This window comes from Fulvia fulva, chromosome 10, assembly GCF_020509005.1.
Source record: "Fulvia fulva chromosome 10, complete sequence".
NCBI lineage: Eukaryota > Fungi > Ascomycota > Dothideomycetes > Mycosphaerellales > Mycosphaerellaceae > Fulvia > Fulvia fulva.
The window spans coordinates 405,366-421,356 of NC_063021.1; the positions used below are offsets into that span (position 1 = coordinate 405,366).

Sequence of the window (15,991 nt, forward strand, 5' to 3'; positions counted from 1 at the left end):
CGATCGCTTTAGACATGGAACAGATGGGCAATGGAAACTCAGGCCTCTTGGTGCAAGGGGAGGGACTGCCAACTGTCACGCCAGTCTTTAGCATCCTTCACTACTGGCCACAAACGCTGTAATGTATCTTTTACCACAGGGCCAATGCCTTCTTCCCAGAAGTCATAGCTGAACTCCATTGTCTTGTCCACTTTCGTTATCTTGACCTCGCCAAGCTGGGCAGGATCCCATTCAGTTTGGAATTGCCAGCAGCTCTGGAGCTCTTTGGTCACTGTCGTGATCTGACTTGGCCAGAACGGTGTCAAGCCGCACGAACCAAAGTCTCCGCCGCCACAGGGTTCGATACGTATCTGATCAAACGAATAGGAGCGGTCCGGTTTTGCTTCAACAAGCTTTGAATAAATGGACTTGGCAAGGACCAGGTCGAGTGCACACTTGGTCAACATCTCTCGGATATGACCATGGAAATTGCTCACGACACAGCCAGATGAGGTCGGTCAGAGCAGGTAGATTCCGAATTAAGCTTGCGACTGCCTGCCATGTTGCGTCTTGTGCGTAAGTTGACTGCGTTCGCTGATGGTCCGCATGAACTTCAGCCAGTACTGTCGGGTCTTCATCCGGATCTCCTACAGCCTCCGTATCGGTGTCCTTTACGGTCAGTGTGCGAACGTGCTTTGCGTAGGAGTTCTGGTGTATTAGACGAGCACATGCTTGAGCATTCGACGCGTTGATAGCAAGCGCCGCGAACAGGGAAGGCGCGGCAGCGCTTTTGAACCGACTATTCGTAGGAGCTATGCATCGCAGGTGTGAGCTCTGGAGAAAGTGGCATATGTGAAGCAAGAGTTCGGTTGGCAAGTCGGTTAGGAGGTTCATCGCTGAAGAGGTAAGGTACATGTATATGTAAGACTGTTTACATTGTACCTCAGTGAGGTCAGAGCACGTGAGATGATTGTTGCCGTCCTTCCGTCCCACACATCCGAAATCCACCTCTTTCACATGCATGATGCTCTATCTCTCGCCTATCAGTGGGCTATGGCAGTCAGTGACAAGGCAACCAGGCGAGCTCTTGTAATGGATGACAGCTGTGTCGGCAGTCTCCTGACACGCCGTGTCGTCGAGACCAGGGCTCGATAGGCATTGAACGATGGCTACCACAGCCATGATGTAGGTACTCCTCCATCGTTCGACTGACCTCAGAGCATCTAGCCCACTATGTCCATCATAGCTCTTTCCTCCGGCGAGCCTACGTGCACCCTCGATGACCTCCGAACCATCTGCGACGCGAACAATTCCTCCCTCGAGCATGGAAGTCTGGACGAGACCGCGTTCCTCCTCTTCGCGAACAGTTTCGATGCTGTGTGCCAGACGATTCAGGACTTGCCAGAGTATGAAGATCCGCGTCTCTGTCCGATACCAGTGGATGGTGGGAAGCGTTCGTACTGTCGACCAAGCCAAGAGGAAAATCCACTGAATGGGGGGGAAGGGCGCATAAGACAACGTTGACGACCGTCAATGCTAAGAGTTCTCTTCTCGCTGACCGGACAGTCGTGTTCAAGGACAACGTCTCTGTGGGCGGTCTGCCACTTGGATTGGGGTGCTCACCAAAACATTTCAAAGACGGGAAGCACCCAATCAGCACCATCGACGCAACAGTTGTAAGCAGGGTTCTAGCAGCAAGAGGAATCGTCAGGGGCACTGCAACCTGTGAGATTTTCTCGGCATTCGCCCTCAGCTTCACATCGGACTCTGGTGTTGTTCACAATGCGTGGTTGCCCGGCTATGCGACTGGAGGCTGCAGCAGTGGCTGCGGTGCGTTGGTCAGCGTGGGTGATGTCGAGCAGGCACGAAAGAGCGCGAAAGATCTCAGGACATATGCGCTGGGTGAAGGTGTCGATATGACAATAGGTGGTGATCAAGGAGGGAGTATCAGACTGCCTGCTAGCTACAGCGGGATCTTCGGACTCAAGCCTACCTACGGTCTTGTACCATATACTAGCATTGCACCACCACTGTGTCCTATGATTGATCATACTGGCCCAATGGCAAGGATAATTGAAGATGTGGCTTTACATCTGACCGTGCTCGCAGGATATGACGGCATCGACCCTCGCATGACACCAGAATCACCGATGCCTTCGCAAGTTTCAGACTACCTTGGTGACCTGAAAGCTTGGATATCTCAAAAAGATACTGCACACGAGTGGACACTTGACTCGGCGGCGAAAGGTCTTCGCGCCGGCGTGCTAAAAGAGTCGTTCGAGGTTGCCGGCCTTGACGCAGCTGTGGCAGCAACAGTCAGCTCAGCTGCCGATCGCTTCGTTGCTCTAGGAGCCGATGTCAAAGAGATCTCGATACCAATGCACAAATATGGTCCCGCGATCTGGACAATTGCGACACGATCTTTCATGCCGCATTACATTGGCAACAGGCCCGGAGACCTTCTCTCGCATCCCCTGCCTGGTTCAGATCCCGCACCAGTCGATCAGACCTTTTACGACATCCTTTCGAATCACAATCCTGCTGTCGTCAATGTACTCATGAATGCAGCACACATCGAACACAAATACGGCCCAGCACTTGTACGCAAAGCTCACATGCACTTCGAGCAGCTTACGACAGGGCTTTCGAAGAGGTGGACGTATTGCTGACACCCATCAACCCAACACCAGGGCCGCCAATTCCACCGAGTGCTGTCAAGACTGGTGACAATCCTCATGGCCGAAGTGAGCGCATCATGGACCTGTTCGAACCTGCGATCGGCAACACTCTGAACACATCGCCCTTTCATGTGACTGGACACCCTGCGATGTCTATGCCGGTGGGGTGGTGTAGAGTCAAGGATGGATCAGGGCGATTGCCTATTGGTATGCAAGTGATCGCCAAAAGGTTCGATGAAGCAAGTATTTTCAAGGCTGCGAAGGCTTGGGAGGTGGGCGGGCACTGGATGGACACATGATCAATGGAAGCTCTTGTGGACATTGACCTTTACAAGTTGTGCTCACACTGAGCGCGTCGTTGCTTTTGCTATGTACTTCGCTGCTTGGACCTACTAGCGGGCTGCAGCAGTGCTTGGATACAGTGGCGTACGAGAGGCGCTCGCGCATTGCACAATGCCCATCGTGCCTGAGACTCTCTGAACTACGTTTCAAAGGCTAGTCGTTCCAATGGCCTATCGACTTCATCGACAGCCCTTGTTCCAGCACATCTTCCATAGACTCGTACATGCAGGGCCCATCTGCATGCGTGATGTCGAACGAAGGGCCTCGGCAAGTGGGGCTGCTCTGGCCGAAACTCTGTTCGACTCCTCTTCGCCTCCTCACGGCCAACGCTCCTTCGATACCGGCATCGAAACCATTGGTTGTGCACCACCCTGTATGCGGTTCCCTTGAGAGCTGCATCGATAAGCTAGGACAAGCATCTGCCGAGATGTCGCGTGGCTATCATGGCTGCGTCCTCGACCTCGTCCTCATCCGCTGCTGAACATCGTGTTGTGGACGAAGTATGTCTCCACCTCAAGAGACAAAGGCATACGGCTGATCGTTCGTTGCGTTTCGATCTCAATCCGGATGAGAGACGTCCGCTACTACCGAGACCTCTACTCAAGCAGAAGAAGACCAACATGACACCACCTATCGACCCAGAAGAAGATGCCACCACCCACGACGTCCTCAAAGGCGACATAACAATCGGCTCCATCGCCGGCGACGAAGCTCGTCAAGCCCTCGAACATGAACACAACCTCTCCTTCCTCGAAGCCCTAAGACTTTACCCCCAAGCCGTCTTCTGGTCCATCTTCTTCTCTCTCGGCGTAATAATGACCGCTTTCGACCCCCAACTGCTTGGCAACTTGTACGCCACCCCTGCCTTCCAGCGAGACTTTGGCTATCTCTACGAGGGCTCTTACATCATCTCCGCACCATGGCAGACAGGACTATCAATGGGAAATCCCATTGGTCAAGTCGTTGGTGCGTTCTTCGCAGCCTATCCGATGGAGTGGTATGGGCGGAAGAAGACGTTTGGAGCCTGCGTGGTGTTGACGGCGGGGTTCATTTTCATTCAGTTCTTTGCGAGATCTTTGAAAGTGCTGCTGGCGGGAGAGTTGCTGGGCGGGTTAGTGTTGGGGACGTATGCGGTGATTGCGCCGGCTTATGCCAGTGAGGTGTGTCCCGTGGCGTTGAGGGGTGTGTTGACGAGTTATGTCAACATGTGTTTTGTGATTGGACAACTGATTGCGAACGGAGTCATCGCTGGGACGAGTCAGCTTGATTCTCGCTGGGCGTACAGTGGACCTTTCGCTGCGCAGTGGGTCTGGCCGCTGATTATTCTGGTGGGATTACCATTTGCGCCGGAGTCGCCGTGGTGGCTGGTCAGGAAGGGGAAGCTGGAGGCCGCGGAGAATGCGCTGACACGCTTAGCATCGGAGAAGGTCGATGTTAAGCCTACACTTGCGATGATCATTGAGACAGATCGCCTGGAGCAAGAGCTGGAAGCAGGATCCACCTACAGCGACTGCTTCAAGAAGATCAACTTGAGGCGCACTGAAATCGCAACGGGCGTCTATTGCATTCAGGTCATCTCTGGAGTCTACCTCGTCGGTTATGCAACCTACTTCTTCGAACTCGCAGGCCTACCCACACAACAAGCTTTCAACATGAGTCTCGGTTTCCTGGCTCTCGGCTTCCTCGGTACAGTCTTCTCCTGGTTCTTGCTGATAAAATGCGGACGAAGGACAATATACAGCATCGGCCTACTACTTCTAGTCATCCTAATGCTTCTCATCGGCATCCTCGACTGCGTCCCAAACTACGAGCAGAAACACGGCGTGATCTGGGCACAGTCAAGCCTCATGCTAATCTGGAACTTCTGCTACGACTTCTCGGTGGGACCTGTATGCTTCGTCATCCTCTGCGAAGTGTCAGCGACCAAAGTACGAAGCAAGACGATTGGTGTGGCTACTGCGTCGCAGGCTCTCCTTGCTATCGGCATGACCGTGGCCATACCATATATGATCAATCCGGATCAGGGGAATATGAGAGGCAAGATTGGCTTCTTCTATGGTGGACTATCGGCGATCAGTCTCGTCTGGGTGTACTTCAGAGTGCCTGAGACGAAGGGAAGAACTTACGAAGAGCTGGATATCATGTTCTCGAGAGGTGTGGGCACAAGGCAATTCAAGAAGTACAGAGTGGAGTAGCGCTATCTGGAGTTTGCGCTTCCTCAGTACTTTTTACTTTACCCATGATCTTAGGTCGAGAGAGAAGTCCCTGCGCTCGGATTGCCCTTGGGTTTGTGCAGCATTGCGTTCCTCTCGGACAGACCACAAGTATCCTATTTCATGTTCTGCGTTGCCCATGCCTCGACAGTCTGAGTGGGGATGCCATGCACGCCATTGAACGACTTCTCCTTACTCCACGCTACACCCTTACCCTCGCCAAACACAACTCGGTACTTCCGCATCCCATCCGAAGGGTCTTCAGCAAGCTCAGCTTTCAGACCAGGAACCGTCTTGAGCTTCCGGGCGACCTGCCTGCCAATAACCTTCTCCACAACATCCGCCAATCGACTCATCGATATCGTGTCACCAGCAATATAGGCAACGCTCTGAGCGTCGGGACACACCAGCGCGAGCTCGGTGTAAGCCGTCCAATGTCTTCCGGCGACGTCACAGTAATCTCGTTCTCCCAGCTGCCAATACCCGTCACCACACTACGCTCCGCATTGACCAGGCCAAACGCTGGCTCGAACAAGAACGATATGAACATGCCCGTCGACACGATCACCCAAGCGGTCTTTGACTGGCCACGAAGTAGCCCTCGCACGTCTAGTTGACTGTCGGAGAGGTCCTGCGAGCTGTTGCGTCCAACAGCATTGTAGTTGATGCCGAACTGCCATGGGAAGTACCTCTTGACGCCGGCGGCGAGTGCTGCTTTGACGATTTTCATCTGTGTCTCGGGAGGTGCGTACATGCCGGTGCAGCAAATGACAGTGTCGTAGTCGGCAAAGATCTTGGTCAGATTCTCTTGCGAGTCCTGGACGACATCGCCAATGACAGCTTCAGCTTTCCAGGCGTCGAGCTTTTGTAGGTGTTCTGGTTTCTTGGATCGAAGCAGGGACTGCGAGTTGTGTGTTGCATCTTTGTGGGTGGGTGGCGAGGCTTTTGACGACTTCTGCTCCGAGCTCCCCTAGACCGATCACTACCATGGAAGATGACATTGTCATTGCAGTTCTGGACTGTGTTGGGACGGTCAAAACAGCAATGATGGAAGCAACCTTCCTCATATATACATCCACTTGACTGATCGATTGGAGCCAAGCCAGACTTTGCCGATCAAAGTCCGAGTGCAAGCAGTCGAGGAAGGAGCTCTTTGACGTCCACATAGGTGCCTTCTTGCAATCAGTCAACATAATGCCTCACTGTGGCTCTCGCAAGGACCATGCACTACTCGAGTGCTTCAGCGCCAACCCACGCCATCGGATCCTACCCAGAGTCCTCTCTCGCGCGTCCTCCTATTCTTCGCCCTCCTCATCTTCCGTAGAATCAAGCTCGATTTTCGGCGCTTGAGCCGCCTTCGCCTCTTCTATGAGTACTTCTCGAACATCGATCCACTCCTCAGTAGAGACCTTTGCCTCACGAACAACATCGAAGCAATGACCTGCCCACACACCACGGTGGCATCGTTCTTGAACCTCCCTTTCATCTTCACATTGATCCTCAAAAAGGTCCGGGGAGAAGCGCGACCAGCATATCCTCTGCAGCAGAGCTCTGTCAAGACTCAGCCAGGCTTCGGCTTTCACCGTGGCCTCAATATGATGCACTCCATCGTCCTTCACATCAAGCGCCACGAACTCCTTGGATGTCAGGTTTCTCAGCAGCCAGGCACCACCCTGGTCATGTTGCCGCCATCGCAAAGCTCTGCGCAGGCTGGATGTCAATGCGGTCTTCATAGGCTCTTCCTCGTTGCACACGTGACAGAAGATCATCATCCACGAATGCACCGCATGCTGTCTGTCTGGAACATGCTCGAAGGAGCTCCGAGCATCCCAGTTGTAGCGTCTCGCTGGAGGCATTTTGTTCCGAAGCATCGGCATTCCCTTCCGACGGTTCAGCGTCCTGTCAAGGTAGACGCGTTGCTGCTCCGCGTAGCCTGGGACGAACTCTTGCAACGCCGGTGGCAAGTCTTTCAGATACGTCCCCGCGCAAATCAGAGGAGTCCCTGCCCAGTTTGAAACTGTATCGCGCAAGTCGCGAGCAATGTGGTTGAGAACGTGCGTCCAGAGCGTTGAAGAGCATAACCCGACAGCCATAATATCCTCTCTCGCGAGATCGTGTTCGAGTATCGACATAAGGAGCTCGGCGGGGAGGCTTTCGACGAGAGAGAGCTGTGTCGCAATTCTTGCAGTGGCGAGGCATTCCGGGATGTATCGGTCGACAGCCACTCCAGATAGCATCTGAAAAGCACTGAAGGACCATGAATTACTAACATAAGACGCTGGAGAATGGATTTTCCGCTCGGAGTAGCCGCGTGGATATGGTAGATTGATAATCTGCTCCAGTCGTGGTGTCAGTAATGCCCATTGTTGGAGGGACCGCTCGGTTTGGTCGACGCCGGGAGGACACATCGCTAGTCTGTGGGTAGCAGGGAGGGATTCGGGAGAAAAGGAGAAAGAACTGCGCCAAGTGGTGGATATATATACCCCACACGATATGCTGTGCCACTTCCTTGCATATGGCTGCCTAGCTGCTGGCGACCCGCGTCCTTCTGGTGGAACATCTGCATACAGGCGCGGTCTCATCCCTTGCCACAGCCAACACTCACCTCGGCGGTTCCATCTCTGCTAGAGGCAATTCAGTAAGTCTGATGCTTCTTGACCCTCTCCCAAAGCCCCTCATCATTCTCAACCCTGACCGGCTTGCTCGTGTCCAGTTCATTCAGTCTCCTGAGATCCATCTCGCGATCCAGAAGTGGGATGACGTATTTGTCGAAGGTCTGCCAGTAGGGGTTCTCGAGATGGTATCTAGTCATCGCATCAGCATCGCATTGATCAGGTAAGAGCCTATGTGATGGGGTGATGATACTTCTGGCTCCCCTCATTGGCATATCGCTCGACGATGGTGAAGGCTCTTGGGTCCTTGGTGTCTTGCATGACGGACCTGGAAGAGAAGATTAGTCCACGGCATAAGGTGCTGTATGGAACTGTTACGACGAACCATCCTAACGTCTCCTTATCATTACTGTAAACCTGGCTCGCTTCCTGAAGTTTAGCAGACAACTTCTTGATAGCTTCTTGGTCGTCCTTGGCGTAGAGGTGGACGACGAGGGTGTATGCTGGGTTCGACATTTTCGCTGCCCTGATCCTCCAGTGGTTGTTGCTGTGTTGTTGTTCTGTCTTTCGATGTTGAGGGGAAGTGAGGTCAGGAAAGACCTTTCACTCATGACGAACAGCTTCCTTCCTGGTTCAATACCATGTGGAGGTGGAGCTACCGAATGCGGACCGACTCCGGCTTCTTTGCTGAAGCTTGATGTTGGTGGAGCTCGCGATATCAGTCCAGGCTCCGTGCTGTCGAGGAAGCGTAAATACAATCCATGCACGCCATGCTGCCTATGATGCCAGGGAACTGTCCATATTATACTCTATGCAAAGTGGTATCATGCTACTGCGCCGAACACCCTCGCTTCCCACTTCCATCAAACGCATCACACTGTATACGCCTCCCTCACACTTTCTGCCGCTTCCCCGTCTTCACCTCAGTCGTAGTCTGAATCGCATACCTACTCCTCTCCCTAATCCATGGCCCATACCTATAAAACACATACGGCACCGGCACCAACGGCACCGAAATACACGCCAAAATCGTCATCGTATAATGCACCCCCAAATTCTCATAGAAAGGAACCCCCACAACCGTCATCCCACCCGCCGCCACATACCTAATCAACGTGATAGACGCCAGAGCACTGGCCGCAAAGCTCTCGTAGCTGTCGATGATGTACTGGTAGCAGGTAATGAAGACGCACAGGATGCCGTAGCCGAAGAGGACGCCAGCTGCGAGGGGGGACCAGATGCTGATGTGGGGGTATGCTGTCCAGGCCATCCAGAAGAGGGAGATGGGGATTGCGATGGAGCCGCCGAGCATGGAGAACCAGAGTCGGAACTCGGGTGGGAGGCGGTCTCCGCCTTGTTCTTGGATCTTTTTGATGTCGCGCTTGGCCCATTTGTAGATGATAGGGACCAGTGCTGATGCGCCGAAGAGGCCTACGACGATGTTGAGGAAGCAGATTCCGGTTAGACCTTGGGAGATGCCGTAGGTTTCCTGGAAGATGTAGGTGTAGCCGTCCAGGAAGGTGAAGAGGACAATGTAGATGACTGTGAGGTACAACGCGAGCAGGATGATGATCGGCTCTCGCACTGTGAGAAAGATTGGTCGGTACAGGGCTCGCCGCAGCCGGACGAAAAGTGTCTCCTGGCGGATTTCGATCGCTGCTCGATATCTGTCGTCTCCAGTGATGGATCGCAAATGCTGTGCTTTCCATTTGAGCAAGGTCTGCGGATACGTCTCAGGCTGGAAAAGCACCACAGCGAAAAGCACAAGGCCAGAGATGATCAGAGTGATCCACTCAGTCCACCGCCACGATAGCAACGACGATTGTGCGATATAGCCACCAATGATGGGCCCGAGTAAGGGTCCCGTGGACGCAGCATTGGCGAAGACCGGGAAGGCGAAGACACGCTCCAGAGGATTCCACAGATCGCTGATGCTACCGCCTGCACAGGTGAGAGGCGTGCTACCAAAGAGTCCAGCCAAGAATCGAAATGCCAGCTGGGCCCCAATGATTGGCGCAAGAGCAGATGCCATGATGAAGATCATGTACAACACTAATGTCGTAATGTAGACCGGATTGCGGCCAACAGTCTCGCTAATCGGGCCAGCAAAGAGTGCACCTAAGCCAAAGCCAACCAGAAAGAGGCCGGTAGCCATGCTCTCCACTACCTCAGCAACGCCGAACTCTGCAGCGGCTTGAGGCAGAGCACTGCTATCGATAGAAGAAGCAAGACCGACGACACAACCGATGCTTGCAACCAAGAAGGTGCATCGTATGCGCTTCTAAAGCGGCCAATTGTGCGGATCCTGTGGGTCGTTCTCTCCTTCATACCCGCGACCACAAAGACATGTCCATCTCCTCCTTCTCTCGTGGTCCGCTTCCTAATTTGTATGCCGGTCAACACAGTGCCTAGCGCTGTGCCGGTGCTGTGGTGTGTTGTCGTTCGGGATAACGTTCGGTTCGCATAGAGCATATAGTCATCATCATCGTCCTCTTCCTCCTCCTCTTCTTCCGGCTCTTCTGCAGGTTCTTGCCGTCTCCTGTCCTCTTTCTCAGAGCTGGTCGCAGGGTGAGCACCAACTTGCGATGAAGCTCCAGCCGGTCGGGTCGCGTGTGATGCTGTGTTGGTAAAGTCGGCGCGCTCAATGTCCTGCTCGAATGATTTCTTCTCCTCGTCTACCGACGCAGGCGTCGGTGAGTCTGGCTGATTGCTCGTGTACTGGCCTCGTCGGAGAGCATCTGCTTTGGCCTGGTCTCTTTCCAATTGGACTTCCAGTGTGCGCTTGAAGCGCCGGTACTGTAGTATTGATTGCATGTTGCCTGTAGGTGCAAACGCTAGACAACGGCAATGTGCAATCGTTAATCAAAGCCCGGTGGCAATGAAAGAGTACTACCTGGAAAACATAAGAGATCTCTTTGAAAGTCACTCACCGCACGCCCGGTAATCGGCACAGGCGTCATTACTAACGAATATAGCATTAGTCAACGACTCCAACGAACCTCTTTTGCAGAGAATGGAGCTCTTCAAGGCCGAAAGTTGGAGTTGAGATACGGAGATACGAGTCTGGTTGACGTTTACGAGACGCGCTGAAAGCAAAGAATGACGTTGGGAGATGTTGGGGCTCCCGGATACACTGCGGGTATATCGGTAGCATTGGCCGAAGGGCACAATGCTGGCAGTGGCTGGTCGCCGAACGATCTGTTCTGTGCGTTTAGCGAATCATGAGAGTCCAACAATTGACTTGCTGAATGCTAGTGTCTGTGAGCCAGCTTGCCGGGTATGGTCGAGTGGCACGAGTGGGCATCAACCCTTCGGCGCCTCCAAATGATGTTCAACCGAGATCAGGAGTCTCGTATTCGCACAGCGGTCAAGATTGTGATGCTGTCTGGCGCGATGGCAGTCTCCAGGATTGGAATGTAGTGAAAGTTACATCTGGCAGACGACGTGAGATGTGGTGCTGATCGCCAAGCTGTTTCAGAAGTTCGGCAACTTCAAGAGTTCTTCGATCAACAACCTGGAGCTGTGGTATCTTCTTTCTCACCATTAACGTTACCAACTACCACTGTGATCGTGCTACAGTGGCATGATATTGAACTCACACGAGGCATTGGTTCGGCCAGAATGTCGCAGGCAAGTTGACACATACTTCCTGCATCCATTTCCCCTCCCACTATGTCTTCCAACACCACCTACCCTACTCCCCAGAGCGACTCCAAGACCGAAGAGCCAATCGCCGGCAAACTCGAACGCATCTCCTCCGCCATCGTCACCGCAATCAACGCCCGCGACTTCACCTTCAGCAGTCCTTCCGCCCAAGAACTGCTTGCCCACATCGACCCGCAATGGAAAGCTCACTGCAGCGACGGTCTATATGAACATGGAGGTCACGGGACTCTCGGACGTTGTACTTCATGCGATGAACGAGCTTGGGTGGCGCAAGATTGCTGGGCAATGGTTGTGCTACTATACTGTTGGTATGAGAGGCAGTCCTGGGAATACTGGTGGCATTGGGTGAAGTGATGGCGTGTTTGAAGAGCGCAACATCCCGCGACACGCTGTGCTCCTCAACACACTGGCTTGAGCGGCTCCTGGATTCGCTGATGCTCGATCTATGCATCAACGCCTAGCCAGGTATATACACTTGCCCTTGCTTTGAAAAGGTACGCTCAGAACCCTACAGCAGCAACATTGTCTCGCCCTGCCACTGAAGCATGACGCTTTTGCGCATTTGCAGGATGCGGCAGGGTTGTCTCTCGCTGCTCCCTTGATCACGCATATTGGCGAGACTACCCTCGTGGCCCTCATCAAGAGCTTAAGATCGAAATCGACCATGATACGGCAAAGCACTTCAACGTCCTTCGGACCTGGCTATCTGTCTGACGCATGGATGATTTTCTCCCAAGGACGCTTCTGTTGACCGGAAGGCCGTCTCATGCACTACTGTTCCTGCAGCAAGCAAGTTATTTCAAGTTCTTGTACCGCTGGATACCTTTGCCTTTGAGACATCTCATCCATGCAGGTCATCCTTAAGCGTTGATTGTTCTCGCATTGGCTCCCGCGGCTTGACGTTGGAAACTTTCTGGGCGTCGCGCCAAACGCGCAATCAAATGCGCTTCCAAGTCCCAAGACTACAACGCAAGACCTGCCAGAAGTCTATCAATGTCGCACTCGCGAGTCCATCAGGTCGACGACGAGACGAAATGTCGCGCACGAGCAACAACAAGTACCGGTGCGCACCTGGAAGTACGGCACGACTACATGCTGCAGACTATCGCGAAAGTTTCACAGCGCGAACGATTCCACTCGCGTGAGCGATTGCTTCACGCAGCCATTGCCAAGTTCGGCCTTGCCCCGCAAGAAACGTGAAGTAGCGTGGCAATGGTTCGTGCAAGCCTAACAGCAGCATTGGACAGCTCATCAGCAGCTCCAGCGCACGACGCGTTGCACATGAGCTATACACCAGTACCGTGGGATACAGCGAAGATCGAATGCCACAGACTCTGCGCTCAGAAGCAGAAAAATTGACTGTACTGGTGAATAGCAGAGGCAATCTTGAAGACGCGACGCATACTTCAGCCAAGCATGGCACAAGATCTGCCCAAGAAGGAGCTCTGTGCATACAATTTCCCCTGCCAATGAGGCACGTACTGATCAACGGGCCGATACTTCTCATCTCGTGGCCGCAACCAATGCTCAAAGTCCCTCATCGTATCGTCGTGCAGAACCGCCGACTCAAGCCATACTTCTGCAGCGCCGGATGCAGCGGAACCTCAGCCCTCAGTCAGCACTGGTAGTATGCACGTCAGCCGAACCTTCCGCCTACATAACGAATGATGCGCGCGGCGGAATAAGTGTCTCGTGAGTCTCGTCATCCTCATTGTTCCCGTTGCGTCGTCTTCATCAGACTTTTCGTTGCGACAGACAATAGCTCAACACCATGAAGGTCACTTACGCAGCGCTACCTGCGCTCTTCGCAGCTTCAGCTTATGCTCAGGCCAATGCCACAGGAGAGCTCGGTGTGGGACCTTATGCGAACGAGAGCTTGTTCCAGAATGCCAACCAAGCTGCGAGCAAGTCGGTGCCCTTCAGCTTGTACTACCCATCGCCGGAGGATGCTCAGGCACCAGAGTGGACATGGATCGTGAGTTTCGTAGACGCATGACCTTTCGGCGGGTGTACTGACTTCCATTGAACACAGCCGCGGTACCTGACAGCGACATCCCCAATGCTCAAGCTCTGAACACCGAGTACGTGTTCGAGTGGCCGAATGGTGGCAGCCTTCAGCAGGCTGTTGCTACCAATGCTGGCCAGACGAGCACCAATAGCTTCTGTGTGACGGTTGTGGATAGCTTGTTTCCACAGGTACGTTACTTCACAATCCCCAAGCACTGGACGGTAGTCAAGAAAGCCACCAAGTGCTCAAGACATGCGCTGCACCACACTTCACACCCATCTCTGAAGCAATCTCGCTGCCATCGAGTCAAATCTAACATCCATTCTCCGCTGGGACTCAACCAACGACTACGACGACGGCAACGAAAGCAACCCAGACGACTTCACCGAGAACAGCTGCGTCTCTGCACTTCGAAAGCGATGTGTCGACGCCATCCTTGAGCATTGGCGCGAGGCTGCACCTGACGCGAGTGGCTGCCGTGGTCCAAACGTCGATCTGAACAGTGTCCACCAGTGCGACTGGGCTATCGATGGGTACTCCGCGCAGACTTATGGTATGTTCATGTCCAATCTCGGCATTGCAATTTATGAGCTTTGCAGGTCCACTGACTGACGCATCTACTAGACCTCCTCGCAAACCAGACCGACGCAGCCAACGGCTCCTTCCCACTCCAAAGCGGAACTGGCTTCGCTCACGTCACTACGGAGGCATACAACGGCGACAACCAGACGTACATCGAGCAGGAGGGTAGCAGACTGCAGATGGTCGTGATTGATTCCGGTGAGTGGCGAAAAAGAAGGCAAGCGTCGCCCTGCGCTTTTTGCCGACATGATCTTTTCTTTGTAGGCAACATCCTCACTCCCCTTTGCATGCGTGTAGACACCTCCATAAAAGCGACTGGACAGAGCAATGGCGCTTCCGAGCAAGGTGCTGCTTCGAACACGATGCTGAATGCGTGGATGTTGGCTGCTAGTGTTGCTACTGTGGCGGCCTTCTATCTATAAGCTGCTCAATAGGGCAGGGCGGTTGCAGGGACTAGAAAGGCAAGTCTGGGAGCACGAAGCGCAAAAGGCTGAGAGATTGAGGAGGGAGCTCTTGGCATTTGGCGAATGTGGCAACATGCAGCAGAGATAAGGATTTGTATATAAGAGCAAGGCAGGAAGAGATGGATGAATGTGACAGGGATATAATTTATCAGTACAGAGAACTATACCAGTATGACCTCTAGCCGTACAGAGCAACAGTGGACTCTACTTGTACAGAGGACCCTACCGTACAGAGACCTTCTACCAGTATAGGAAACGCTCTCATGTGCGCCTCGTTGAAGGCGTCTGACGAGGGATGGAAACATTGACATGTGATCCTGAGAACTTCACCACAACTCTCACTTCTATAGCATACCACACTGGCACCACACCACTATCTCACAGCCTCTAACAGCACCACCTAACCCTCAACACGATCCCCGACCCAGCACTCATAACAATGAGACGCACCTCCATCGAAGCCTACCACGAATCCGAATACCTCGACCACTGCTACTCATCCAAGATCCTCGATGTGCAAGCCGCCTCAACTCTTCTGCACAGTGCCTTGGAGCTTGAACAGGGTACTCGGTATCTAAATGATGTAGCAGTGCAAGTCTGGCATCTTCCAGCTGCTCCAAGACAATCGAAGCGGCGGAGCAACTTCAATCTCATCCCGCAGGATGTGCGCGCGCGTTCTGGACTCGAGCTGGAGATACCACCCGGGAGCATCCCGTACAACGCGCAGACAGATGGCATGGACGATATCGAGATGTCAGAAAGCTATGCCGCGTCACGCTTCAAAGTCCAGCAGCCATTTCCACTTCTACCACCACTGCTGAACAACGACAACCCAGCCTCGCCACCGTTCAACTTCTCCGAGGACTTTTCTCGCGAGGAAGAAAGCATCTTGCCACTTTACTGGGAGGCACATCTCGCAAGGAATCTCTACGCCTGGCTTGAATACCCCGAGACGCTGTCGATGCAGTATGAGCTCAGCTATCTGGATCTTCAGGGCAATGATGGCAATTCATTGGACTTGAAGTTCGAAGCGAAAGATTACGAGAGGATTAAACTTAGGCATATACGCTTACCTGAGACAAGCAGTACAAGTGATGAGCGAGAGTGGATCATCATCGAAGTCCAGCTCAGGTGCGCAGACTCTATGGCAGCAGAGTGGTCGCCAGGATGCGAAGAATCAGCGATGCCGTACTGGCTCCTCGGATTACCAGTGACGGCGGTAATACCTTCACAACGCACCCTCATCGATGCCAACAAGCATCAAATCACAACCTGGTCACTCGCCAACACCAACCACGTCCCATCCATCCATGGTCGCGGCGTATCTCGACGTTTCGCTCACAACTTCATGTGTGCCTGCGCCAAAGGGTTCGGCACGATTGAGGTAGGCCACTCACCATCAGTAGCAGACCGCATGGGGTGAGATGAGCTGCGATGAGATGAAGTG

At 53.4% G+C, this 15,991-nt stretch overlaps 10 protein-coding genes across 10 annotated transcripts; 5 read left to right on the forward strand and 5 right to left on the reverse strand.

Annotated features, from left to right (window-relative positions):
* Window positions 1-1,212: 1,212 nt before the first annotated feature.
* CLAFUR5_11753 (Amidase) lies at window positions 1,213-2,648 on the forward strand (the record flags this gene model as incomplete). Its single annotated transcript, XM_047910901.1, has 2 exons — window positions 1,213-1,385; window positions 1,418-2,648. The coding sequence occupies 2 exons, from the start codon at window positions 1,213-1,215 to the stop codon at window positions 2,646-2,648; spliced, it is 1,404 nt and encodes a 467-aa protein (XP_047767303.1).
* Window positions 2,649-3,442: 794 nt separating this feature from the next.
* On the forward strand, window positions 3,443-5,194 carry CLAFUR5_11754 (Maltose permease MAL31; the record flags this gene model as incomplete). Its single annotated transcript, XM_047910902.1, has 1 exon — window positions 3,443-5,194. The coding sequence occupies one exon, from the start codon at window positions 3,443-3,445 to the stop codon at window positions 5,192-5,194; it is 1,752 nt and encodes a 583-aa protein (XP_047767304.1).
* Window positions 5,195-5,328: 134 nt separating this feature from the next.
* On the reverse strand, window positions 5,329-6,213 carry CLAFUR5_11755 (uncharacterized protein; the record flags this gene model as incomplete). The annotated part of the gene is made up of 3 exons (XM_047910903.1): window positions 5,329-5,628; window positions 5,667-6,074; window positions 6,115-6,213. The coding sequence occupies 3 exons, from the start codon at window positions 6,211-6,213 to the stop codon at window positions 5,329-5,331; spliced, it is 807 nt and encodes a 268-aa protein (XP_047767305.1).
* Window positions 6,214-6,507: 294 nt separating this feature from the next.
* Window positions 6,508-7,620, reverse strand: CLAFUR5_11756 (uncharacterized protein; the record flags this gene model as incomplete). The annotated part of the gene is made up of 1 exon (XM_047910904.1): window positions 6,508-7,620. One exon carries the CDS (start codon window positions 7,618-7,620, stop codon window positions 6,508-6,510), a length of 1,113 nt encoding a protein of 370 aa, XP_047767306.1.
* Window positions 7,621-7,847: 227 nt separating this feature from the next.
* On the reverse strand, window positions 7,848-8,340 carry CLAFUR5_11757 (uncharacterized protein; the record flags this gene model as incomplete). Its single annotated transcript, XM_047910905.1, has 3 exons — window positions 7,848-8,016; window positions 8,078-8,152; window positions 8,210-8,340. The coding sequence occupies 3 exons, from the start codon at window positions 8,338-8,340 to the stop codon at window positions 7,848-7,850; spliced, it is 375 nt and encodes a 124-aa protein (XP_047767307.1).
* Window positions 8,341-8,716: 376 nt separating this feature from the next.
* Window positions 8,717-9,979, reverse strand: CLAFUR5_11758 (putative efflux pump kojT; the record flags this gene model as incomplete). The annotated part of the gene is made up of 2 exons (XM_047910906.1): window positions 8,717-8,992; window positions 9,233-9,979. 2 exons carry the CDS (start codon window positions 9,977-9,979, stop codon window positions 8,717-8,719), a joined length of 1,023 nt encoding a protein of 340 aa, XP_047767308.1.
* Window positions 9,980-9,987: 8 nt separating this feature from the next.
* Window positions 9,988-10,638, reverse strand: CLAFUR5_11759 (uncharacterized protein; the record flags this gene model as incomplete). Its single annotated transcript, XM_047910907.1, has 2 exons — window positions 9,988-10,232; window positions 10,401-10,638. The coding sequence occupies 2 exons, from the start codon at window positions 10,636-10,638 to the stop codon at window positions 9,988-9,990; spliced, it is 483 nt and encodes a 160-aa protein (XP_047767309.1).
* Window positions 10,639-11,445: 807 nt separating this feature from the next.
* Window positions 11,446-11,839, forward strand: CLAFUR5_11760 (uncharacterized protein; the record flags this gene model as incomplete). The annotated part of the gene is made up of 2 exons (XM_047910908.1): window positions 11,446-11,458; window positions 11,628-11,839. The coding sequence occupies 2 exons, from the start codon at window positions 11,446-11,448 to the stop codon at window positions 11,837-11,839; spliced, it is 225 nt and encodes a 74-aa protein (XP_047766814.1).
* A 1,422-nt stretch (window positions 11,840-13,261) lies between these two features.
* Window positions 13,262-14,502, forward strand: CLAFUR5_11761 (uncharacterized protein; the record flags this gene model as incomplete). Its single annotated transcript, XM_047910909.1, has 5 exons — window positions 13,262-13,465; window positions 13,516-13,686; window positions 13,805-14,051; window positions 14,123-14,278; window positions 14,345-14,502. The coding sequence occupies 5 exons, from the start codon at window positions 13,262-13,264 to the stop codon at window positions 14,500-14,502; spliced, it is 936 nt and encodes a 311-aa protein (XP_047766813.1).
* Window positions 14,503-14,983: 481 nt separating this feature from the next.
* Window positions 14,984-15,967, forward strand: CLAFUR5_11762 (uncharacterized protein; the record flags this gene model as incomplete). Its single annotated transcript, XM_047910910.1, has 1 exon — window positions 14,984-15,967. One exon carries the CDS (start codon window positions 14,984-14,986, stop codon window positions 15,965-15,967), a length of 984 nt encoding a protein of 327 aa, XP_047766816.1.
* Window positions 15,968-15,991: the final 24 nt, after the last annotated feature.